The following is a 27284-nucleotide window of genomic DNA, read 5'->3' as shown; positions in this document are numbered from 1 at the left end:
CTAAAAGGGAGTTAGTTACGGTCAAGACAAAAACCCCAGTTGCTGCCTCTTTGACCTCTTCTTCAGGTGAGCGACAAACCTCAGGCACTCTACTAATTTTCATCTTTCCAGTATTTTGAACACATTCCTCTCTGATTGACCTTGGAAATGGATTATTTCCCTCCAGAATGTAGAAAAGTAAATTAATATTGGTTTCCACCATTGAGTTCACAGCTGTGTTTTGCTGTGGCCAAGCTAAACAGCTGTGGAGCTACCGGGCCCAGGTGCACACCGGGGGGTTTCCTGACACAAACTCCGGTCTGCTGCCTCCAGCCAGAGGTGCCGACAGAAACACTGTCTGGTTGTTACTGATACAATAACACCTGATTAATCACCAGGATTTTATTTTACATAACACTATGACTGCAGGAGTAGAAATCCAAGGGGTAATTCATTTCCTTGCAGCTATAGGCCTACTATATTTTAACATTTTTATATCACTGCAAATTGGTAGCCTACTGCCAAATCAAGCAAAGTGGTAGAAACTAACAAGCCAGGTGGTTGGAAATCTTTGAGGACTCTAGAAATACCTCTAGAACAGTGTTAAGTGTTGTTAAACAACCTTAGTGTTTTTTTAGACATTGCTGCATATTTAATCTGTTAGAGAAATTGATGCTTACCGCTGTGACCCGCATGTAACGCTAATACACAAGAGGCACAAACTGTGGCTGTACTGGATAGGGCTTACACAGGTCGTTTAACAAGCGTTTGCATGCTTGGGCGGCTCACTGGAGCGCACACTGCCAAGATGTGATCCAGCCTTGGACCCTGAGGATCGCTGAGCACACACCAAAACGTTTCTCAATAAATCACTTTTTCATCTCATTGACGAGTGATGATTAAGAGTCAGAGACTGCATAAGTTTATACAACTTTTCTATCCTTAATTCCGCAATGCAGCTCAAGATACCAAGAGGTGGCATTCTGAATATAAATATTTAGGCTAAATCATTCTGGATTCAGTTAGCCTACATGACTTAAAAAAATAAAATAAAAAAAAGTTAGCCATTGTAGCCTTTTTACAGAAGAGGATTAGGGCCACATGTGACAAAATATATTTGAGTTCTGATTTTTTTTTGCTCAGAATTCTGACTTTAAACTCAGAACTCAATAATTATTTTCACATGTGGCCCTACTCCTCTTCCGTACCGTTTTATTAACATATCAAAATCTGTTTTTAGTAGGCTACTACTGCAAATGAAAACAGTTGTATGAAGCATTTTGTGGCTCCAGAAGGGCTATGTTAGCCACCACTAGCATAGCACACCCAAATCCGATCTGTCAGCGGTCGAGTTGTATTGTGGGTAATTTAGGTGCCAGGTTTTGACAAGGAAGAAGAATGTTAAAATAAAAAAAGATGCTATGTCCGTTCTCTTAATACATCCATGGCTGGCTTTCTCATCCTTGGATAAAATTAGTTGAACCTCTGTAGAAAAATGAGTTTTTCATTTCATGAATATATATATATATATATATATATATATATATATATATATATACATATATATATATATATACACATACATACATACAGTTGCACCTTGTAGCCTGTGTGCATAATAGGAAATGACTTCACACAGTTAGGTAGGTGCTTTATTCATTAATTTATTAAGATGCTACATAGTCCAACCAGGTTGGGTTGTTTTTATACACCAGAGAGACTACTTGAACTAGGAATATGAATCTTCTCAGATAGACTTATTTATTTATTTATATACATACAAAACAGTTTGCCGACTGCTTACATTGATCACGGTGACGGTCAGAGACTCCAGGACAGGTCAGTGTAGTGCGTTTTCCAACCGGGCCTGGATCAATTAGTAGTCACATGTAATTATTATTGTTTGTTTAATCCTACTTGGAGTACCACATTGGTGGGGATTACTGCGTCAGAGCAGGACATTGGTAAATTATGAATCACATACAGTATATTCTGGTATATATATCTATATATATTTTTTTTATTTTTTTGTGTGTGTAAAATGTACTCCAACCAGGACTCATTGAACAAGAAGAATTTTCTGCAAGTGCTATTTGACCCAGGTCTGATAACCCAAGATGGGACTGTAGCTCAGGTCTGCTCTGCCCTCCCTCTAAGCAGCAAGTCATCCTCAACCCAACAATTTTACAGAGATACAGTAGAAACACAAGCTCATGTATATTTTAATTTCTTACCCACAAGTCATATCCATAATCTTCCACTTCACTTAACATGACAAGAATTTTCTTTTTTAGGGGGAATTTTGTTATTTTCCCTTTCAGTTTAACAAAGGGTAATGCACTTCTGCATCTTACGTGGATACAGTGGAATAGAAATATGAACTGCTCTTTTTCCTTCAAATATTGCAAAATAGAATGACACTCTCCATTGTTTTTTTCCCCTCAAGCAAATTTGGAGATGAAACAACTTGAGATTATGTTTATTTTTGACCAAAAAAAAACAAAAACAAAAAAAACATCGGCTCTGGAACAGTACAACGTCATCATGTGGTCCCCTCAAGGATATAAGCTAGGCTGTATGCTCTCCCCCTCTCGCTTGAGAAAGAAAAACAACTGTTGTATGCAGCAGGAAGATTAAAGGAGAGACACTCTTAATCTTAGTGCATTAAAAATTAACACGACTTCAAATGCAGTGAGGCTATAACATTAATAAGCAACGGATAAATGCTGAACAAACACAAAAAACTGAACACAGGCCTGCAGTGGAGGGGAAAAAAAACCACCAACAAAACTCACCAGCAGCGGAGAGCTGGAGCCGGCAGCTTGAAACACTCAGTTGATCTCTGACATACATTTGCCTCAAACAAAACAGAACTTCAACAAATGTATGGCTCAGTAGGAAAATATGAGAAAAAAAAAAAAAAGAGTCGGAAAAAACCAAGGTCGCTTTGTGGGGACACTGTAACAGGAACCTTGGTGTTGTTGCTGTTGTAAGGGAAACACATAGCCAGTCGCCTTTACATGCAACTCCTGTCTATTTGTGGTTTTTCACTATATGTATGCATGCTTTGTGTGTATGTGTGTGTGTGTGTGTGTGTGTGTGTGTGTGTGTGTGTGTGTGTGTGTGTGTGTGTGTGTGTGTGTGTGTGTGTGTGTGTGTGTGTTAATGTGCTGTATATATATCTCAATCTCGGCCTGAGAATAACTTGCCCAAATAGGTCACAAGGCAAGCCTTTCATCTGGATGACATTTACAAAAATGATCTAATCCTACAAATATGGAGCTCATTTCTGGTAGCTGCTATATTTCTAAATGCTTCAACCTTTAACAACAACAAAATGACTTTAAATCATAAAATTGCAGCAAAACACAAAAGAGAGAAAGAAAAAGAAAATCTGAAAATGTAGTTGTGCAAACCTACAACCAAATGACATATTATAATCACCGTTATAAAAGCAATTAAATTAGATTCAAAAGTCCAGATGCAACACTCTGTGTGTGAACGCATGCAATCAAACATCCCCCTCTGACAACTGGGAACGTGGTGAGCACTGAGTGACAGGTGACGCGAATAAGGTAGAGTGAAAATAAAAACAACACGAGGAAAGGAAATACCTATGGTATAGTGTTTCATACACTGATAGAGGTTGTTCTACAATCAAAGACAAGCCGGTTTTACAAAGCCTCTGAATGCAGCAGTCAGTTTGATAGCCCTGTGTGTAACCCCGACTGTGTGAATCATCTCTCTGGTAAATCCCCTCCTTAATAGGGGGTTTAGCTGGAAGGAACACCTGGATATACTGTACAGTGGGGGGGTTACATATACATATACTCTGGCCTCCGTCATTAGGAAAAAGAAACAATACACTAAAATGACATTCACACAATTGCAAACTGACTCAGTCGCACCAACACTACCTCGCCGGTGTTAGAAAATTGGTCTGGATCACTAGCATTAAATCATGTTTCCATTGTCCCCCACCCCACAGAACCAGCCATTGTATACAGAAAACTTTGGGAAAGAGGGCCAGAATGATTATGTGATGATTACGTAGAGGCAAGACCTGTAACAGTAGGTTTGTTGATAAGATGATGAATCGTTTTTTTTCCTCTTTATTTTCTCATACATTACCTTTGAAATTTTTTTACATAAATGAGACTGAATCAAAACTAGTACCACCCCCCCACCCAGCGGATATGGCATCTCTGATCCAAAATCCAAAATCCTGTGTTTGTTTTCATCCCCCTGAAAGCATGCTGCGGCCGACCGAAATTCGCTGCCATCTACAAGACCAACTTGCCCACGATGACGCCCACCACAAAGAAGAGCACGATGAGGAGCATCGTGCGGGCGCTCAACCCCTCATCTTTCTTCATGCCAATGGATGAGTGCTGAGATGACATCACGTTACTCTTCCTCATCCGCAGACCATCATCCTCCTGAAAGGGGAGGGGGGGGGCAGAAAAAATAATTGAGAAATGATGAAAGAAACAAAGCAATAAAGGAAGCGTGTGGGAAGAGGAAGAAGGGTGATGGTGGTGGTGGTGGGGGGAGAGTGAAATAAAGAAAGGGAATGAAGAAGTGGAGAAGAGAAATAAAATGGACAGCTTGTCAATCAGTCAATAATATAAGACAGAATTTATTTACAAGCTCAAAGAAATAGGATCTGCTTAAATCTTCATCTGACCCAATCCCCTGAGGACCGCAGAAGGCGCCAGGCTTTAACACACTTAATTTCCCAGCAGCGGGTGGGGGGGGCTCTCTGTTAGTTTAATCTCAGCCGCAGGAGCAGCCAACAGTCGTTCTGCCTCTGGCAAGAACCTAAAGGGGAGGAGGTGGTGGTGTTTGACTTTCTCTTAGCCGTCTCTGTGAGTGAGTGTGTGTGTGTGTGTGTGTGTGTGTGTGTGTGTGTGTGTGTGTGTGTGTGTGTGTGTGTGTGTGTGTGTGTGTGTGTGTGTGTGTGTGTGTGTGTGTGTAGTCATTTCCAACCAAACCTTAACAAAACCCAATTTTAAAACCTTACCTCACTGATTGTTGTGATTGATGGCGAACTCATTGATTTGCAAAATCTGAGGTCTGCCACTGATTATGGATCTGAGCAGTTGCACTTAACGCAAACCTCAATCTTGAGTTACTGTCTCTATTCAAAGAAATATAGCAAAGGGTGGAGGGACACCACAACGTCATTTGGAACCACCGCTTTGTGTGAATCAAATTTCCACTTAATTTGCTAATCTTGATTGTGAACATCAATCAGTAAAGAAATAAATAACCAAATGTGACTTTGGATGTTCAGTGATGTCATCTGCTAATTTTGATGATTAAGATGAAGCGGAGCTTTCTTTGCTCAGTCAGTTGAATAAAACGTTCTCTCTGTCTCTGATTTAAGCCTGAAGATAGATTGGTTGTTTAAACCACGTACACCGCGTGTAACAAGATTCAACGCACAGAACGCATTCGATAACGAAACGATAAGTCGAATAATCGATTAGTTGGTCGAAAGGAAATCAATCAGCTACAATCTTGATAGATCTTGAAGTAATCATAATTGTTTTTTAAAGTAGAAATGCCAAAAAAAAAATCACTGTTTTTGTCTTCTAAAGTGTTTTCTTGGACTTCTATGATTGTAAACTAAATATATTTGGGTTTTGGACTGTTGGCTGAATGAAACAACATATTTAAATGTCTCAACTTCTCTGGGAAATTACATTAAGCATTTTTCACTATTTTCTCATATTTAATGGACCAAATGATTAGGTAATTAATCAAAAAAATAATCATCAGACTGATTGATAATAAAGATGATCGACACTGATCGATAGTGATTGACCATTGGATGTGTTGATTCATACAGTCTCTTATATCTAGTATGTTCCATGTTATGCAAATGACCAATAAATAGATTCAATGGTTGTTTTCAGTGTTGTTTTTTTTGTTACTAACTTCAATAGCAAAATCTGAATTATTACGCTTTTATAAAATATAATATTATGCTTATACATCATACAAAAAAGGCGATGAGTGAGGCAACTGTTTAAACTGTCATCCTCCATGAGACATGTCAGGATCTGCCTGATTCAGCTCAGCAGGTGATTGATTTATTGATTGATTACATCATAGGTTTGCTTTGCAGTTATTAAGCCAACCACCAAGTTTCAAAGTTGGGAAAAGAGAAAAAAAATTATTTGATAATCACCAGTTCACGTTCTACCTGACAGAGTCTGCATCCATATGAAGTTCGTATTGATCAGCTGGACTTGAATCATCAAAAGTTTACTACCTCTGCTAACCAGATGTGAGACCGAGACTACAGCGATACTTGTGTAAAAAAAACTGACTGACTGCGGTCCTTGAGTCATCTCACTCACCCTGATCTGTTTGTTTTCTTCCCGTAGCCTCTGAGCCTCCATCTGCAGCCTCTTACATTCCTCCATGATTTTCTTTACCTCCCCATCATCAAGGGTGGAGCTCATTGACTTCGCAGGCAGCGTGGAGGAGTCTGACTTCAGCAAGCTGGACGACATCATCTTGTTGGACTCCATGTCATGCTGTAAGTGGGTTAACAGGGCGACAAGTTATAATGCAATAAGTTGTCTATTTGCTGCTACAATGTTTCCATGGTGATTCTGACCGATGACTTGGCTGGCACGGGTACATTTATGTTCATATTTGGAGACGTGCAGATTTTCATATACAGTATACATACAGTATAGTATATATACTGTACTCTTTTCAAGCTGCCTATCTTCAGGTTTGTGGGAGAGTTCACCCTGGGGTGCCTTTCATAAGTGGATCAAGCTGGTTTCTATCAGCATTATGTTCATCTAATGGACTCTGTGGTGCACAGTGCTGACTGGGAGCCATGTGTATGTATCACACAGCTCAAAATGAATTGAAAACAACCACCACGGGTCCTTTTCCCTCCTTGTGTTCACAAAAACCAGTAGGCTTGGCTCATATCATGACCAGATAATGTCTCTACAGCTGTGTGGGGTCTGAGAAGAATCACAACATTAAAAAACTGCATTTGAGGATGAACAAAATGGCTCTCTAAAGGGCTGTGGATGTCTGAGAGTGAGGGGAGAGAGAGGTGGAGGAAAGTGGGAAAAGATGGAGAAAGGGCTGAAGATTAATGCTTAACATTTTGAAACAACATAAACAGGATAAAAAAAAAGTGACAATGAGAAAAAGAAAGCAAAGAAGTTAGGACAGTATAAAGAGTGCAAAAAGAAGAGGAGAGATGAAGAAAAGAGATGGGATAGGATAGAGAAAGAGAAGGCAGATACAGCAGAGCAGTAAAGAGATGGGGAATAAACATCATCTCCCCATAAATAATGCAGCCCCTCCTCAAGACAAATATTAGCAAGTAAACAAATGTTACACTGTACAGAAAGTAGCAATAAAAAGGCATCAATTTGTTGCGTTTGGTGAAAACAAGCAGCATTATAGATCATGACCGACATACCAATAATTACGAAATACATTGTGGCACTGCTGCTGAGGTGAAGTTAGTGTGATTTTGAAAAAAATATAAGGAAGCAATGTGACACATTATTCCCTGAAGTGTCTTTGAAAACCGATCTGTAGTGACATCTTAAACTGTGGTAGTGAGGCAAAGAGAGAAGCGGAGTAACAATGTCTGCTTACCGTTTTTTCGTTCTCCACTGGCATGTCAAAAACACACCTCAGCTTGGAGTCCATCAGCTCATCTGGCTTAGCCTCCTTCCACTGGAGAGACACAAATAAAGAAAAAGTGTATCGACACATTATTATTAAATCATGGAAAAGGGATCATTTGCAACTGGCTGCTGATAATGACAGGAGGACAGCAAGCACAGATAACCCTTTATTTAGGGATTTTAATAATAGGTACTGTCTGGCTCCAGTAAATACAATATTGCAAATATTATTATAACCAACATGGCTTTTTTTAATCTAAGAACACCCATGGGAAGACTGAACTCCTCATTTTATGCATTCTGCCAGCATTCACCAATTATTTTTTGTAATTTAAAAAAAACATGAATTTAGATTCTGGATTACAGAATATTGTAAATTCAGTTTGACAAACACTTTTTAGATGTGCAGAAAGTCTACAGATCAGGATAGATAGACCCACTTCATCTCTTCAACACTAAAGTGTGTACAGGTCAACTTTTAAAGATTTTTCAAATCTTAACAGATGTTGAAAATGGGAGAGAGCCCACACATAATGACATGTAAAGATAGATTTAACAGTTTGTTCCCATAGAGTGTGAAGAGCAACGATTTGGCCAGAACAGCACACCACACACAGATTCCATTAACAAACAACCAGAGTCCCGAATCTCAAAAACGTAACTTAGAGTATACAAACATGGCGATGAACCGCACTGCCTGGACTGGGCTTCAGTGGGAGATCGGTGCTCATATGGAGGTTACCCGCTGATAACGCTGATTACCGGTTAATGATGAGCACCGTTCTCCCCCAGAAGCCGGTGAGTGTGAGTTAACCGTGGAGCTAACTAATGCTGTGTTTGCACTGTAGCCGTCTGTTGGCACTCCCCGTCTCCTCCACCCTCTCTCTCCCTTCGTGAACCGCTGATCAGCGGTATGAGCTCCGTACCACAGAAGCCCGACTGGGTAAAACAAGACTAGACTGCGTCCTCGTTTCCCACATACAACAGGATATCAGATCGTAAATAGTGAACATGTTTAATATTTGCGATTTGAAATCGGTGCACCCATGGTGGACTTCAGGGCAGATCGGGGATGTAAAAAAACACTCGTAACACACCTCTCACAGGAAAATCTGGCAAGATAATCTTTAGAACCATCAAAAAAATCAGGGTGATCGTATTGAACAGTGATAATTCACATGTAATGTAGGTCAATGGAGGCCAAACGGCGTTGATTAAACACGCTAAAAAACGATTATGCGTCTTTATAACACGCAAAAACGGCATACGAATTGGCATGTCATACATACGCCACTTTGTGAGATCAGTCTGGTCACAGTATCATACCAAACTCTCAAATCACTTGTTGGCATGATTATAATTTATTGTATGCATGATGGCCAGTGATCGCAAAGATGAGTTAGGGACCACACACCCTGCTAGGACTAAACTGTGTTCATTGTGTTTTATATTGCTGTGTCAGCACTGAGACACAGCCTCTCATCCAGGCTGAGAGTTGGAGATCGACGGCCTCTGTCCTTACAGTTAAATTCAATGGACGGATTTGCTGAGTTGATCGCAGTGTCTGCTGTATGAGTGACTGTGTTACATCTGTGTGCAAATCATTTTGTTTTAAAAGCATTTGCAAAGACTGGAGCGGCTAAAAACATACTGATGATGAAAAATGATTTTAGGAAGAAAATACACTCACCACTCCCTCCATGTCGGTCATGTCAGGAGGTGCTAGCACGGACTGGACCATGAACTTGTGTTTGCTCTTCTCATTGGGATCGTAGTCAAAAGGCTGCAGCATAACTGAAATACAAAATGACAGTTGAGGTCACATATGATACTACTACCATAAAGTCACTACTGTTTTTCATAGATTAACAGGAAACATGGGGAGAGAGAAATGGGGCTGATAAGTTAACAGTTGCACCCCAGCACCCACAGTGTGAACAGGAAGCCCCCACATGATTATAATAGTCGTTTTGTTTTGTTATGACTCCCTCAGTTTCATTACCCTCATTGTAAAACATCATCCTCACTTCCCATCCTCAGGAGACTTCGGAGAAAGTGTCAAACAAAGTGTCTTGTTAGTATCATTCAAACTGCGGCAGACAGGCAGGAACATAATATGATTTGTGGGTCAAATCTGCCGCTCCATAATACGTAACAAACTCAAGTGACTAAGCTGGTACTTGTCTTTGTCAGCAACTTTCCATCTCACTCTCTTTCTCAACTATGTGTCCACTCCTCGGATTAAAGAGGAATTAGTGAGTATCAAATACGCCCGGATTTGTCAAACAGTAAACTAGGTCCGCCACGTCTTTAAAGCTCTGGGCTTGCCCCTGCTGCTCGGAAAAAGTGGTGTAGATGATTTATTTCTAAGTTTGTGTTACCATAGCAGCGAAACACCGACGGCTATACAAATACCCCAGGGGGGTAATCTTTCTAACAGCTTCCAACCCTGTCTTTTCCTTTCTTACATATCGCTCTAACAAAAAGCAGGTGTTGGGTTGGAATACAACTTCAACCCATCACCACATCAGTCCTCTTAGTCAGTGGTGTGTTATTTGATGTCATTCCAATGACTGAGAAGGTATTTTAAAGTTGTAACGATGATTTACAATGATCACTTTCTTATGTCAGTATTCAAGTTAAGGGTGGAAGTGCAGAGGGGATGAAAATGGCTATTGATGGGTAATCTTTTTCTCCTTCGACTTTTTAAACAAGGGTGTAATTGAAAGGCATATTTTGACATCAGTGCCAACTATGTCTACAATGCCTGCGTGATTCTTTTGCTTTCATTAGAAACAAATGACCTCCTAATTCAAAGCCAGTGTAGCTATCACGATGGTTTTCATATATGGCACATGCCAATTTTCCCTTGAGTGGAAAACCTCAGAGATGTAGTGCACCATTACAGCAATCAGGGCAGTTCAATATTGCAAACCAGAAACAGACGGCATGAACAGATTGAGAATGTCCTGTTTCAGTCAGACCCAATTTGCACGGCCATCTACCTCAGGTCCAAGGGGACAGTACTAGAGAACAGAGGCAGGAAGGCATGTAAGTTCTTTGAGCAACAGTGAATCACATGAAAAAGGTCCTGAGCCAAAGCCTGAGTTGGAAAAAGCACAGCCACAGGAGGGGAAAAAGTGATTGAAATCATCTTTGATTGGCAGCCTTTAAACACACCTTTACAAAAAGCTACTTCTGCTAATGGCTTGATTTAGTATTCTTGCTTCACACTGGGCAATCATTTATAAAACGCACAGAGGCTAATTGTGTTTAACACGGTCAAGCAGGACAGTAATCGCCTGCCTGCTTGTTGATGATGAATGGAACTATTAGAGTGGTGAGGGAGGGAGGTAAGAAAACTTTCCTTTCCTGTCACTAATTAATTGTGTCCTGTGAGACATAATATTCACAACAGAATAACCACTAACTATTTACCTTAAAGTCCACCCATGGTTACGGTTCTTTCATAATGGCCACACAATACAGAATATAATTAATACAGGGTATGCACGATACCAAGATTCAAGCAAGATTCTCTATTGTACGGCTGAAACTAATGATCATTTTTCATTAAAAAATGCTTCTTTTTTTTTTGTCTCTGAAATGTTAGAAAATAGTTAAAATGAGTATCCAGTAAAAAACAACAGTAAAAAAAAAAAAATGTATTCCATTTGCAAGGATATAAAAACTGAGAAAAGCAGCAACGCATCACATTTAAGAAGCTAGCACGACAAGTTTTGGCACTTTTTTGTTAATCGACTAACTCGTTAATTGATTAATAAACTAACTGTTTCAGCTCTTCGCTATAGCTTTGGGTGTGAAGAAATGTATGGCTCAATCCCATACAAAAGCATGGTGTCATGATGTAATATGTCCCTGATACAGGAAAAATAATGTGACTTACCTTTCCAGTTTCAAAATATTATGTCATTCTGTTTCAATAAAAGCATAAAACTTGAGACTTAATTTCATTACCCTGAACTATTTATCGTGAATTCTCAGCAGCAAAGCAGAAAGCATAAACGGTGTTTGACAATATAACAAAAAGAAAGAATATGCCAACAAAGATAAATGTCTCAGATTAAAGCTATAGTGCGTAGTTTCTGTTGCCCCCAAGGGGAATTCTAAGCAATGACAACAAAACGGTCGGCACGTCCACATGATACAGCCTTCCGTGATCGCGCAACGCCCCCCCCCCCCCCCCCCCCTCCTCTATGCAGTTGCTAGTAGCCAAGGAGGATTAAAAAAACACGATGGACTCTTCAGAAGCGGTAATCATCTTCACTAGAGTTTCTGCGCAGGAAAGTCACCGGATGACACAATCTTCTGAACATAGCCATACTGAGGAATACAGAGAGAGTTGTGTGGAGCTAATCGTCTTAATTAGCTTTGTAGCAACTCATCTGGCAATGGCTTGAATGTAACAGAAGTTCATCAATATCAAAGAATTACGCACTGAAGCTTTAATGACCAAAACCCTGCACACATTAACCAATTCAAAACTAGATACGAGGAAAGTTCACTTTGAACGTTATGACACAATGTGCCACGAAACGAGATATGAACCATGATACCATACGGCTCATTGTTACACCCCGAACTGTAAGAGTGACCTTTTCACACCAATTCAGAGAAGCCTTACTCGTAAAAAAAAAAAAAAGGGAGCTCCCTGTCTACTTTGTTCAATTTTACTAAACTCAAAAAAACCTGGTCAAAGATCAGGAAACCTAGCGAGACAATATAGCGTGGGAATAAGAAAGAGAGTGAAGTCAAACAGCCTCGTTAAGATACAGGCCTGGAGGGAAAACTCACCAGGACTTAAGACCTAACTTTCATAAAACATATTCATACTCAGGCATCTCACGGTAGCAGGATCTCACAGTTCTGATTGTGCTCTCATGGGTCCATCTAATTCAATATAATTCAAAAGGAAAAAATACAGACTATACACCAGCAAATCTATTTCAGAGTGGGAAATAACTCAGGAGTCAACAGCATTTAATCCACCACACTTTCAAAGGAATCAGCTACCACTTAGAGGTTAGGTTCTGTTATTGAAATTTAGTTGGTGGGTAAATTGTAAATGTGGCTTTAAAATATTGGGAGCGGAGTGTAGCATATTAGCAGAAATGGTTTATGAATATGGATGTCAATTAAGACCGGAGGATGCTTTTCTTGCCCTGTCATAACAAAAGGTCCACTAGAAATGAGTGCAATGGCAAGCTTATGAAGCTGATTCATTAACATGAAACAAAAGAATTGATATTTTTCTTGCTGTCTCTGTTAAAAGTCCGGAGCATGTCAGACAAACTTCTGACATATTCCCAGAAGAAGCTCGATATTTGTGAACACAAGGATTTTTCACGCCACATATTTTTCCACTGGATGCTGCTACATAACACCAATCAACCTCAGCAACATTCCTGTGGTCATGGCTACGTTGAACATATACAGTTACAGCTGGGTTTAGCTTCAAAAGCACAGTGTGTATCCTCAGCTGAGCCAGCAAATGACACATCTCAGGGTTTGTAGGTATCCTGTGGCAGACTATTCCCTTTCGCCCCAATGCAAGTCGTGCCATGTAGCTTTTGTTAAAAATTACAGGCAAGAAATACGAGACAAACTGGACTGCAACAAGTTACAGATCCTATGCAATCTTCTTTTAGAGAGAGCGAGAGAGAGAGAGAGAGAGAGAGAGGAAAAACTTAATAGAACAATATTTGCCTATACTGTGTGATGTTATTTTGGGAATGACTATTTGTGCTTTCAGAATATCTTTACACAACAACATTTTTATTAAACTTAGCACAAAAAGTAAGGAAATTTGTGTTTGGTAGATTTTCTCTGTTGTAACAATGCTTTTTGGCAATAAATCTTATACCGTGGAAAGCCTGTTTAGTTCCCTTTCAAATGGTGCCCCATTTGAAAGGAACATGCATTTGTGGGATGAGCAGCAGCGCTGAGTATGTGGGTTGCGCCCATGAAAAATTTGCCAAATCTTCTCTGCCAATGCCAAACAGCTTATTCTGCCATTGACTCGTTTGGTGTTTGGCGGATTGGATGATTGAAGTTTGAAGTAACAAGACATATTGGCAATTTAACAATTTATTCATTTCACAAACAGGATCCTCAGTAGCGTGTGGAAGAACCATACACAGCCACAACAGCCTGGCACCTCCTCCTCATGCTGGTCACCAGCCTGGTCACACACTGCTGTGGGATGGCATCCTATTCTTCAACCAGCATTTGTCGCAAGTCAGCCAACGTGGTTGTGTTGGTCACTCTGGCACGAACAGCACGCCCAAGCTGATCCCACAAGTGTTCAATGGGGTTGAGGTCAGGACTGCTGGCAGGCCATTCCATCCTCTCCACTCCCACATTCTGGAGGTAGTCTCTGATAAACCCCGCCCTGTGGGGGCAAGCGTTGTCATCTTGGAGATATGGGATTGCCACTGGTTGCAGAATCTCATCTCTATATCTCTCTGCATTGAGATTGCCTCCAATGATGACAAGCCTCGTTTTTCCATTGAGGGAGATGCCGCCCCACACCATCACACTGCCTCCACCAATGGAGAAGATTTGGCAAATTTTTCATGGGCGCAACCCACATACTCAGCGCTGCTGCTCATCCCACAAATGCATGTTCTAAACAGGCTTTCCAACAGTATAAGATTTATTGCCAAAAAGCATTGTTAACACAGAGAAATAATCTACCAAACACAAATTTCCTTACTTTTTGTGCTAAGTTTAGTAATATTGGCATGACAACAAAGCAGTGTTTGTTTCACTCAGAACTCAGATTTTTATCAAACAACTGTAATTTAGCTTTTAAGACCAGGAAGGTCTACACAGAGCTCTTGATTCTAGATGTGCCGTTTTGCATGTTAAATTATAATGTAGTGGAAACCTAAGCCAACTATATTTGGAGCACAACCATTTATAAAGGTGTATTTTGTCCCGCCCTATTATGTGCAACAAAGCTCAGTCAGGGGTGCAGGGCTCTGTGATACCAATGATCGGACTAACAGTACCCATCCCTACCCACAACCGCTTGTTATCCTGTTAAGTATACCACTTTCTGAATTCTCCATGAAGACAGACTGGACAGAAAGAGGTTACAGACCATGCCTATATGTTTGCATATAGTGACTACATTCTCATAAAAGCAATCTCCTTTTGGGACTCAAATCTGTGACCTTTCTCAGCCTAATGAGGGTGAAAAATGAAGGCAACTGACAGAGAAAGGACTGTGCTGTTTTGTCACCTACTGCTGACTGCCAAGCCCCGGTGACACAGTTAGCAGTTGTTGACATCAGATAGGGAAGGTTGTAAAATGATTCTGTGGCTCTAAATGGCAGAGGTGGCACTGTGTGGAAACACTAGCCTGTACCTGTCTCCCTCATAGTGCATGACTGGGAATGAGGCCAGCCAGGCGGGACAGGAGTGAGAGGATTGGGGAATACTGGGTAAAGGGAGAGGTCTGGTGTGTGTTTATGTAAAAAGAGCAAACCCATTCAGGATACTAGAGAAATATTTGTTTGCCTTGGTCTCACAAGCACAGTAGCAGCTACATGTTAAAAGTAGGCTTTAATTTAATAATAATAAAGATTATTTTTATTAGATAGTATAGAGCAGTGATGGAGTACTTGAGTCCTGGACTCGGACTCGAGTCTGACTCGAGAATCTATTGTCTGGACTCGTGACTCGACTTGGACTGAGGACTCGAGACTCGAGGATATATATAATGAGACTCGACTCGGATGAAGTTCCTGACTTAATACGTTATAAAAATGTTATATTTAGATGTTACACTTTTTCCTGTTTTGGCCGGGATCACTTTTTTTCCTCACAGCCACACTTACACTTCTCAAAAAGGTCTACATAAGCACTGGCTAATTGAATGGGCATCAAATCAACACTTTTTGTGATGCTTTGTATTGTGTGTGATTACCAGTTATATGGCCACTTGGCCAGTGCGAATGCAAATTGAAAACCTGTTTTGGGGGAGAGTAGCTACCTGTTTAGAAGTGGACTGTCCCTAGAAATACGTTCCTGTAACTACTTGGTCGGAAAGAGACTCATATTCACATTTGGAAATGCAGAGAAATGGGCCCTGGATCGTGAAGTTCGCCTACACAGATTTTACATCCAAAGCTGGAAAGAGCAGCGCTAAATGTTGTGTGTGTAATCGCACAATTGAGGAAAAGACTGGCACAACTTCAAACTTTAACAGACACCTGTCACGGCTGCACCTAGAAAAGCAAGTGAAATGCTTTCCATTGGCTAACGTTAGCTTTAGCTTATTCCACTTCGCTGTTTTATAAGCCCGCAACCAAGCGTTGTCTGTGTGGGGTTTTGACATGTTTAATCACAGTTGCGTACGCTATATCGGCATTGCTATCCTTGTAAACTGCACCCCTTTTACATAATCTGCGCCGCGGTAAACCGCTCTGTGCTGGCTGTGTTTTCTTATGGAGAGAGTGGTGGAGACAACTCGGAGGAAAGCGATAACGTCATCCTTGGCGGCGCGCACCACCCTTGCTTGACACCGAGCGCTGTTTTAAAGTTCTAGTTATTTCAATTTAACAGCTTAATGACTGCAGTAAAACTCTATTTCACAGTATGGTGGTTATAGCCTACTTTCCAGTTAATTCGAGGTTCACATGCGTGCCGAACCGCAGTGTTCGTTACACCACTGCTGTATATTCATCATAACTGATAATTTATTGAGCAATAGAAAATGTATTTCAAAATAGAAAACATTACACTTCCTAAAGTTTTGTATTCATAACACAGTTGTATTGTTAAAAGTAACTACTAGTAATAGTAAATCACTCAATAGCTGACTGGATTGAATTCTGGATTCAGTGAGACACTTAAAAAAAACTCTCAAACACCCCAATATGTTTTGTGCTGTGATAGAACCTGCATCACAAAGAAAACGTATAATTGACTAATGCATATGATAATAAACAGAAGAAGCTTGTCGTTTTATTAACTGTTAACTTGCTTTATATCGTCTTTGCAATCTCTTTTTTCTCGCGCTTTTTCCTCACAGCCACACATACTCAGTTGGACACGGCAACATTGTTTAAACCCTTTACAATGAAGAGCTCTAAAGTTATTTTGATTTTTACAAAAGTATCTTAAAAATACAGTGTCCTGAAAAAGGGATGTTTCTTTTTTGCTGAGTTTATTTCTGTATCACAGTGTTAAAGTTACTTATAAAAAAAACATGCCCAGCCCTGGAACAGTTGACTGATGGTCCAAAAATGTATTTATAAGTGTATATCCTTTTTCCCGCTAGGTACCAACAATACTGTGCCTCCGTCTCATCACATTTGACACCAGCTGCTTCAGGTAAGACTCAGAGTGCTCTTACATCATTTTTCCACGATGGGCAACAAAGGATCTACAATACCAAACATCCACGTCAAAGTGTATATGTAATCAATTTAAAAAAAAATATGCTGTGTATCAGAAAAAAAGTCAGTAAATGAACTCCCTTTGCAATCGTGACAGTGGTGTCATTTTTGTTTAATGTAGACCCTCTTTTATAATTATATCAGCTCTTTAAAAGGTGCCAGAGTGGAGAAATGTAGGCAGTCTTGAAATATAACACAGACTCAACCTTGATGACTCGACTTGGACTCGAACACTGGTAATGGTGACTCGACTCTGACTCTTCTTTGGTGACTCGGACTTGGACTCGGACACTGGGGACTCGAGACTCGACAGTTGGTGACTCGACTACAACACTGGTATAGACAGATAGGACAGGGGGGAGAGAGAGGGGATGACTCGCAGCAAAGGGCCGCAGGTCGGATCCGAACCCGGGCCACTGCAAAGTACCCAGCCCGATAGTAATATCAGATAGACAGGAAAGGGGGGGGAGAGAGAGCGGGGAAGACAGGCAGCAATGGGCCGCAGGTCGGATCCGAACCAGGGCTGCTGCAATATTTATAACTTTAATGGGCCCTGCTCAGTCCCACTTCCTCAATCATTACCTGAGACGTTGATTGAGGTGCCCGCATCGATGATTCCACTGTTTGGCCGCACACAGTACCGACGCGGCGCTGTCGTCTTCACCTTGAAACACACATTCCTGTCTGTAGGGTTGGAGAGCTTGAGATTTGTGGTGACCACGTCTGAGAATGGACCTGTAAAGAGGGAAGATAATGACACTTAAAAACTCTGTTTTGGGTAGTTCAGGAAAAAAATCTGTAGATTCTTTTTATTAAGATTATACAATGTCCTCCAGAGACAGAAATCTTAATTTCAACAGAAGTAAAAAAGTAAAAAGGATCATTAAAGACAAAACTTAGTAAATTCACATTAAATGGCAACAAATCATAGAAACATTGATTAAAACTGGACAGAGATCCATTTTAATTGTGATGTTGGCCACAGACACACACATTCATTTTAAAATACTATTCGTCACTTAAATTGTTTGAATGCCAAATGGTTGGAGAGAATGACACGTGTACAAAATAAAACTGGCATATGACCTCAAACAAGCTTGTAATGTGTGTAAGCTGAACAGTCAGAAAGTGACGTAATCAAAGCAAATGAGTGTCTTTTAGTCAACTGATCAAAACACATCAAAATGCAAATCCATCATCCGGTGCTGCAGAAAAAGCACCAGTTTGAATAAATAAATAAAAACATGCTCAGGCAGACAGAGCTCGCACAGCTAGCTAGAATGTAGAGTGGGGGCTTTATTTGATTCAGTAAATGTGTGAAATTGTTATATATGGTACCATTCATATTGAAACACTTTTCACAATAAAGAACCAAATTTCAGGAAGGTTTGCCAAATATTTAACACAGATTTTACTAAAAGAAATACCGTTATGCTGTATACACATACAGCAAAAAGATGTTAATCTAAGCTTTTTCAAAATAATGAGATGGCTGAAATACCAGTGGGTAAAGCCAATTAAAAATATGTGACATGTATGTCAACACACTTAAATGTTGTCTATCGCAGCCTAATCGGATGTGACTTTAATTACAACAAATTTAATTTAGTGTCCACAATTTGGTCCTTCTGCTGCATATTTTCCTTATTTGACCTGACATTTTAGATAAACAGGGTTTTACTGCCAATTCAACTATGCAGGCTTTTGATACGTTTAACTGGGAGTTGTCCTCAAGAAAAATAATTCCAGTCTGCTTCTCACATTAAAACCCAAAATACAGCATCTCAGTAACACACCCTGGTGAGAACTGGATTATTGTAAATATGTCAAGGATGCAAACTAAGCCACCTGCATTTTTTTTGTTTAACATTGCTCTCTGGATTGATGTTGACTACTGATGTCTAGTCTGTCCTCTTGATTAACAAAAACAATTACAGTATCAATTTACCAAAACCTTTAAAGTGTAAACAGGCCTCTACTACTGCACTACCATGCTCAGAATAGCTGAAGCAGTTTGGCTTCAACTAAATACTGCTATCATTTTAGATGCAGGTCACATATCTCTAAAGCTCTCACAAGGCCAGATGCATTAAGTGGCACAGATTTGTCAATAATGCAAAAAAGCCACAGCAAAATAACAGTGTGCCAAATCTGAAAGGTGATCAAAGGTTAAGTAAGTTGTCTATCCAGACCGCAGCAATACATTGTCAGTGTTTTTTTTAACAGGGCATGTCAACTCAATAACCTTTTTATGGTAATTACTGTGCATCATTGTATCAACTACTTGTATTTTACTTGTCAATGTCTAATTATTTTCCAAACCTAGAGAGGCCTACGTTGACACATTTCCCTTTGGTCTTAATCTCATTAAAATGCCTGGGTGAACAGCTCTATGTCCAATTAGGGTCTAATAATTTCTATTGGTTATGAAATTATAAAGTGATCAAGGTAATGCTGAACCTTGAGTAATGTCTGAGGTTGAAGTAATAAAGAGAAATACAGAAGGTAACATATTGCCCATTCAGTCTAAACATGAGGCTGGCAGTCTCTGGATTGATTGAATGCATCAGTCCTTAATGTTTGCAGTAAGTGCTAACAGGTGGGTTCAGATTAGCCTAATAAATAGACTGGAGTGCCAATTTCTTTTCACTTCATCATTCAGTCTGACATTGTGTTAATGTTAGCCGTTTTCTGTTTTTAGAGAAAGTGTTATTTTGATCTAACTAATCAGCAGTGACTGACACTGCAGTCACTGACACTCCGTTTTCAGGCATTCTTTTATTAGTCTTTCGCTGCTGCTTTTCTGGCTTTGGCACAGAAAGAAGGCATCCCCATTCTTAATTAAAGATCCTATTGGGTTTGGTTATTTAAACAGCCATCAATGAGCACAACACCAGACCTATTGTAACTGCTAAAAAATAGAATTTTCTATCAATTCTGGGCAGCAATTCAGAGGTCCAGAGGCACCAGATAAATTCAGAGGTACAGTTATTGCACTCACATTTAATACCCGCCACAAGAGCAAGCGATCTCCATTTTGGTGTGAAATTTTCTTTTCATTTTAGTGGCAATGACATTAACAGAAATGTAAAATCTGTTGGATATGAGAGCTCTTGCATGAACACTGTAAAAAGTACAGTACCAAAACTAATCTGGTTAATGCACTGACCTGGAGAAATCCAAGAGTCCAATGAGTCTTCCTTGATATTATCAGCACATTACATATTGGAGGAGTTGCAAATTCCAACAAATCTTTGTGACAGAATTTTCTGACAAAAGTTTCTTCATTGACAGGAAACTACGTTTGAACATAGCAAAATGTATCCAGATAGCTAATGGGCAACCGTTAGTCACTCCTGTGTTTTTCCAGTACCTCTAGTGACAGCAAAGCTAATTCATAGTCAAGTGAGGGGCCATGACTAATGTATGTATGACTTCCCAAACGTAACAGATACAGTGCCAATACCACACACTTACTGTAAGATCAATTAGGCTAGACTTAGGGAAACTAAGTTTTCATTTTGGAATTTTACAGTATCGTTAAAAAAAATATAAAACAAATATTACATATAAATTTTTCTATGTCTACGAAAGAGGTCCAAATGTATTTGCGGCCAATGTCTTTTGTTAACACTGCTGCATATAAAGATCTGTTCATATCATACACATGATAGTGACCCGCCAGTATATCTGTAGACATTAGTTAGGTTTTGAGACATTAATGGTCTGGTGATGTTTTTTGTGAAAATATTTTTAGGAAAAGTTCAACTCATGACTTCTTAAAAGTGTTAACAGTGAACCCAATGTTTACCAACTTCTAGTTATCTAAATAACATTTTAACATGTGATTTTAAGCCACTGTTACAACCCAGAACTCAGCCAAACCAGGTTTTTTTTAAATCAAGTTTAGTTTTCTAACAAAATAACAAATTACGCCACTACAGAAGATATTATGGTAAGCAAAACCTTCCGCGGTTGTAACAGGCAAACTCACTGTGCGAGACAACATGGAGCTATTTCAGAATTAGCACATACACCAGATTCAAGATAAAGTTTCAGCTCAGCAAACATCCAGAGCAACTGACACTTCCCTTCCCTTTTGAGCAAAGACAGAGAGGAAACTCAGACCCTCACAAGCTTGGCTTGACTTCTAAAGTATTTTAATGAAAGGGACTCACGCCACCGACTACTGTACACCTGATCTACTACTTCCTGAAAGTTTATCGGGATAGCATCCAACTCACAAAAACGACAAGCTGCAGTTTAAAACTATTATAAAGAGCTAATATATAAGGCTGTCGTCTTTCAAGTTTAGATTTTATAAATAGCAGATAAAGTGAGGAGCAGTTTACTTTAAAGCTGTGTTAATAATAATCCCTGACAAAGATGAAAATTGATTAAAAAGGTCCAGTCCCTAACACTGAATTTGGACCACAGATGGTCTGAGCCTAAGCCTAACAAGCTGCTACTAACAAACCTACTCTCTATGTCACAATGCGTGCCTACATAGAACTCTGAGCCTGAGTATTGGCATGTGATTTGTTATTGTCTAGTATACTGAGAAGGCACATACCTTGTGTATGCTTACACACTTGATATGTGTATGTTGCTTGTTTCTGATTGGCTGGCATGTGTTCATTTAAATCATATGATGGAACACCTCAAACATACTTTCAGTCTGATTTCACCACAGTTATAAATCAGTGTGCAAGGTATATTCAACTACAGCTAACCAAGGAAAAGGCCATATTCTATGTATTCTTATTCTTATTTTTTACAAATCCCACGAAAAGACCAAACCCAACAACAAATTAATGCTATTAACATGTATCGCCTGTCTAGCCAACACCTGGTATAGCTTAATCCCAAATTATCTAAAGTATATAAATTAGCCTTACATTGCATGGTATGTATTACAGTATTACTTTGTACAATGAACTTAGTTTATTTTGAGTCAATCACATATCGTTCTGGTGCTATAAATCCTCACGAGCACCGAATGTATTAATCTACGGATGAAAATACTCCCAACATTCTTAATATTTCTGACCTTTATTTCTGTTTTAAAGATTTAGATCTTCAGAAATAATGGGCTTAAGGCAGAGAGCCACAGACAGGGTAGGGAAGTTGAAAAAGTATTGAGAAACAGACTAACATTGTTCCTTTTGGGTCTTTTCACACCATTTGTTGACAATAAGAAAAATATAGAATAACATAGGGCTGGGTGATAATTCAATATGATAATTTATCGTCTTTCAATGGAATCGATTTTGTGAAAACATATTGAGATTTCGTGATACACAATTATGTTATGTAAATTGACAACAAGCACATGAACTCAAACTTCTCAGAAAATGTTAACTGAAATACTTGAGGGAATATCTATAATGTTTGAAAATTGCAGTTTGGGTTTTATAATCAAAATTTACATTACCACACAGATCAATGCGGTTAAAGCTTTAGTGCGTAACTTTTTGATATTAATGAACGTCCGTTACATTCAAGCCATTGCCAAATGAGTTGCTACAAAGCTAATTAAGACTATCAGCTCCACAAAATCCAATCCAATCCAATCCACTTTATTTATATAGCACAATTTTAATAAACACAAGGTTTCCAAAGTGCTGCACAAAAAGATAAAACATAAATAAGTAGAATAAATAAAATACAATATGACAAACACAATACAAATATGCAAGTATACACATAAAATCAACACGCTATCTGGTGTTAAAAGCCAAAGAAAAGAGGTGGGCTTTAAGAAGATTTTTAAAAATAGACAGAACAGACAAAACTCTCTCTGTATTTCTCAGTATGACTATGTTCAGAAGATTGTGTCGTCCGGTGACTTTCCCGCGCAGAAGCTCGAGTGAAGATAATGACCTCCTCTGAAGAGTCCATCATGTTTTTTTTAATCCTCCGTGTTCTCCTTGGCTACTAGCAACTGCGTAGAGGAGGGGTGGGGGTGGTGCGCGATCACGGAAGTCATGTGGACGCGCTGACAGTGTTGTTGTCATTACTTTGAATTCCTCATGGGGGCGGCAGAAACTACGCACTATAGCTTTAACATCAACTGAATTACATAACCCACGATTTCACATACAGTACGTGAGGAAATATCGTGATATAATGAGATAAGGTCCTTGGAAGAAGGCGATCGATCAAGGAAGATATATATCATTAAAACAATACAAAAATGTCTATCGTATATATATTTTTCTGTATCGTTTCTATCACAATGTCGAAAAACCAGGGACAATATTAACATCATTCGGACGACGCTTTACGTTCTGATCCTCGCATGTTATTTTCATTTTGCACTAAAGTTCTGAATAAAAGGAGAATATACTTAGTACTTGTCATTTGTCAAGTATTTAAATCACACAGGAGTATACAAAAATAGGCTTTACCATGTGGTTGTTTCATATAGACTATTCATTTATTGAATTAACAGAAAGCATGCTATATCGTTTGTGATATGTATCATTATGGCGATATAAAATGACCTTTATAGGTATAGAAGATTTTGCCCATATCGCCGACCCTAGAATAACACCAGTGTTTTTACTACACTCTCACTAGTGAAACAGACCTACCCACAGGTTAAACTGACTACAAATGTCGAACGATTTGAACACAGCTTCTCTTTTTTTTGCCTGTGGTACATTAGCCTATAATGCACTTCGAGGTGTCTTCAGTGGTGGACAAGAGAAAATTACAAACTTAGGGGAGGAAACTGTATTGTGGCATTACTCGCCTCTGCTTTGTCCATTATTTTCCAAATATCAGGGCACCTCGTTATATGTTATTGCTAATGCAATTTACTGATACAACTCAGAAACTTCGTTACTATATATAACGTGTTGAATACATGTATAATGTGCTATTACACTGTAATCAAAGTGAATACCATAAATTGGTAAGGTAACACCTTAGCTGCACATTTGAACATTAGCATTATGCTACTTTAAACTGACAGTTAATGTAAAAACACAGTATAACCAACTTGTCATCTTATCCATAGTGTGATCTATTAAATTAGTTTTGGTGTGAGAGCTCATCAGTTATAGTGTATAATGAAACTCCGTTGATTTTGGGGTGAACGGTGGTATTTTTTGCGGCTCTGCTGGTTCTTTAAAGTGTGATTTTTGAGTGCTTAAACCAAACACCACTGGCCACATTGTATTTGGGAGACCAACAGCTAATCTCTCCAAACCTTTACTGATTAGAGTAAAAGTTTGACTGTGTATGTTTTGAGGCAAGCTGTTCTTTGAACAATTAAAAAAAATTATGAACTAGCTTCTTATTCGTACAAAGTGCAATGTTTCAAACTGTGGCAGGATCTCTATAATCTGTTGCCATACAGATACAGTGGTGCCACATGTGTTTAAATGTAACATTATTCGGGCCTAAAGCAACGTGACATTCTGCAGCCAAATGTCGAGCTTCACTAAAATATCTATTAGTATTGTAAAGCCCTAACGAGGGATGGTGGGCTTGTTGATGAACCGTTGCTAACATTGCAGACATATAGCTAGTTAAGTAGCAGAGGATGCCCAGTTATTTCGTCCTGTGAGCTGTCAAGTTATTAAATGACAGCTGGCTTGCCAATAGAGCGAGACAGCCAATCAGAGAGCGAGATAATGATAGCTAGCTAGACCTGCTAAGCATTTTGTGGCATATGTGCAATGAAAAGGTTATTAATTTAAAAGGCAATTATGCTTTCACATATTTATTACGATTGCTATTCCCCAGTGGACATATGTTTCGTGTGTTGCACTTGTAAACCGCTTTAAAGGCAGTTGCTGCAGCAGAAATGTGTGACAGGGCCTGGCTAGCCTGGCTAGCTGTTGGAAGCTACTCCAGCTAGCTGTCAGTTGACCTGCCGTCCTTTCAGAGCGTTCTTATTCTTGTCATACGAGGGCAATATTGTCAAAATGTGTAGTACCGCTTCTCCCCGGGTTGGTTACCGTAACACTGGCCTGCCCACCCCCTCGTAACCCCGCTGGCAGATGCAGCTCCCCCCTCCCGTCCAAGCCGGGCCCTCCCCTCTTACCTCGGAATTTCAGTTCGTGCTGAGGCTCCAAGAGCAGAACCTGTTCCGGCCTGGCCATATCCCAACAGCTGAAGCGTTGTTATCGCACTGCAACCAGTTCCTGTCCGTTACCCCCGTGTTAGGATGTTGTTGAGTGCTGCAACGTCAACGGAGTTATTCTATCAATGAATTGGCTGTGAAATATCCTGTCCCCCCGGTCACTATTGCTACTCGAGCTGTTGTGATGCAGCAGGAAGGGAGCGAGAAACAGCCCGGTGACGTCACTGCCTCTGCATAGCCGCCCAGCGGGGAGGGTGACGCCAGGGTGATGGGTGATGCCAGGGTGCACCCAGGGATGGAGGGGCCACCACCTCAACCAGTGTGAAAGGACATCGATAAAATATGCAGGTTTTTATTTCAGCCCACAAAGTCCAACATCAAAGATTACTAATTATCACCCCCTCTGCCTGAACGTGAAATAATCCTGAAGGGTGCAAACTGGCATACTCTTGATTTCCAAAGAAATATTATTCTATTGGATCTGTTTAAGAGGGACTTTAGGACTTTTACTCGAGTAAAAGTAGTAATACCATAATGTAAAAATATTACATGTTACAAGTAAAAGTCCTGCATTCAAAATCTTACTTAGGTAAAAGTACAGAGGTATTGGCAAATATAGCCAATTTAAAGTACCAAAAGTACAAGTACTCATTTCAGAATCAGTATATTACTGGATTATAAGTAGTGATGCATTAATGTGTACATCACTTTTTTTTTCTTCTTTTTTTTTAACCTTTATTTTACCAGGGGGAAAAAATCACATTGAGATAAAAATCTCTTTTACAAGTGAGCCCTGGCCAAGAAGGCAGCACATAAAAATACACTTTAACATACAACAAATAACAGACAGGGATGGACAGCTTAATGTTGTGGCTGGTAAATGTGGGGATCATTTCAAATACTTTATATAATGCCGGTTACCTTAATCCATATTATTACATCATAATGTATTAGTTGATTTATATTTTGTTTTAATAATCTGAATCTGCAAGGCAACCAGTAACTAAAGCTTTAAAATAAATGCAGTGGAGTAAAAAGTACAAAATTAGCTTTTAAAATCTAGTGGAGTACTCTTGTGGAAATACTCGAGAAAAGTACAAGTACCTAAAAATTGTACTTAAGTACACTACTTGAGTAAATGTACTTAGTTACATTACTTCACTGGCACTTTCTTTACTTTTGTTTTATTACAATATACAGTAACACTCCATAACACCTGGGGAGTATACCGAGGGTTTTGGAGCAATTCCTCATGTAGGCAAAACAAAAGTAGGCAAAACATCTCATCACTTGTTGCCCTCTCTTACTCCACTGCACACTTTGTTTTTTTCTTCATATTTTCGTAGTAACAATTAATCCACGAAAACTTTTTAAAAGATGCTATTACAATACCACATGTAATCTCATAATGGAAAGACTTTGTGGACAACTTGCATGGAGAAAGTCTTGACTCTTAGTTAATCGCTATCTGAGGACTAACAAAATGAAGTTTCTTTCAAACTTATTCCGACATTTACCCAGCTTGAAATATATAAAACAATTGATGCCATATTGATTAACATTTTGTATTATACTGGAAAAGGCAGCCTAGAAGATAATATCAAATTGAATTTTAAAACAATCAAAATCTTTAAATGTTATTAAATTGAATTTCATTCCCAATGCAAATTTACAGGTTAAAAGCCTGACTTTTTGGTTTTCACAAAAGGAGGAAAAAAAATGGAATCAGTTTGTTTTTGTATTCATCTCAAGGCCACGTAAAAATGTTCTGTGTCTTTTTTGAATGGTAGAAAGATTTTGTTTTTGTTTGTGTATTTTAATAAAGGGCGAACAATACTTGATGACATCATGGCTATTGGCCACAAAGGTGCTTTATCAATCCTCTCAACATGAAAAGTTTGAATTATAATAGCAAAACAAAACATGGTGCAAGTTATAACATAAACGATGTCTTCATTACAATTAACATCAATGAACCAGTATGCACAATGCGAGCGCCCTGGCACACCTGAGCATCTAACTGCATATGCAGCCATTATTTTTGTTATTTAGGGGTCAAAATGATGGCAACAGCATAAAGTAAGACATTGTAAAAACACTCCC

The 27284-nt window shown here is 39.3% G+C and overlaps 1 protein-coding gene across 1 annotated transcript; it reads right to left on the bottom strand.

Annotated features, from left to right (window-relative positions):
* Window positions 1-3071: 3071 nt before the first annotated feature.
* On the bottom strand, window positions 3072-25393 carry LOC144517133 (vesicle-associated membrane protein-associated protein B/C-like). Its single transcript, XM_078249013.1, has 6 exons — window positions 25143-25393; window positions 17669-17821; window positions 9349-9452; window positions 7627-7707; window positions 6348-6527; window positions 3072-4418 (listed from the first exon to the last, which is right to left on the bottom strand). Exons 1-6 carry the CDS (start codon window positions 25198-25200, stop codon window positions 4263-4265), a joined length of 732 nt encoding a protein of 243 aa, XP_078105139.1. The 5' UTR covers window positions 25201-25393; the 3' UTR covers window positions 3072-4262.
* Between the last annotated feature and the right edge of the window lie 1891 nt (window positions 25394-27284).

The sequence above is a fragment of the Sander vitreus genome, chromosome 4, assembly GCF_031162955.1.
Source record: "Sander vitreus isolate 19-12246 chromosome 4, sanVit1, whole genome shotgun sequence".
In the NCBI taxonomy this organism is placed as follows: Eukaryota; Metazoa; Chordata; class Actinopteri; order Perciformes; family Percidae; genus Sander; species Sander vitreus.
This window is presented reverse-complemented; position numbering and strand designations above follow the sequence as displayed.

Coding starts and splice junctions, on each gene's coding strand:
- LOC144517133 (XM_078249013.1), bottom strand. CDS start 25,200: ATGGCCAGGCCGGAACAGGTTCTGCTCTTGGAGCCTCAGCACGAACTG. Junction 9,453..17,668: donor CACCTCAATCAACGTCTCAG/GTAATGATTGAG, acceptor TTTGTATTTCAG/TTATGCTGCAGCCTTTTGAC. Junction 6,528..7,626: donor CAGTGGAGAACGAAAAAACG/GTAAGCAGACAT, acceptor ACCCACTTACAG/CATGACATGGAGTCCAACAA.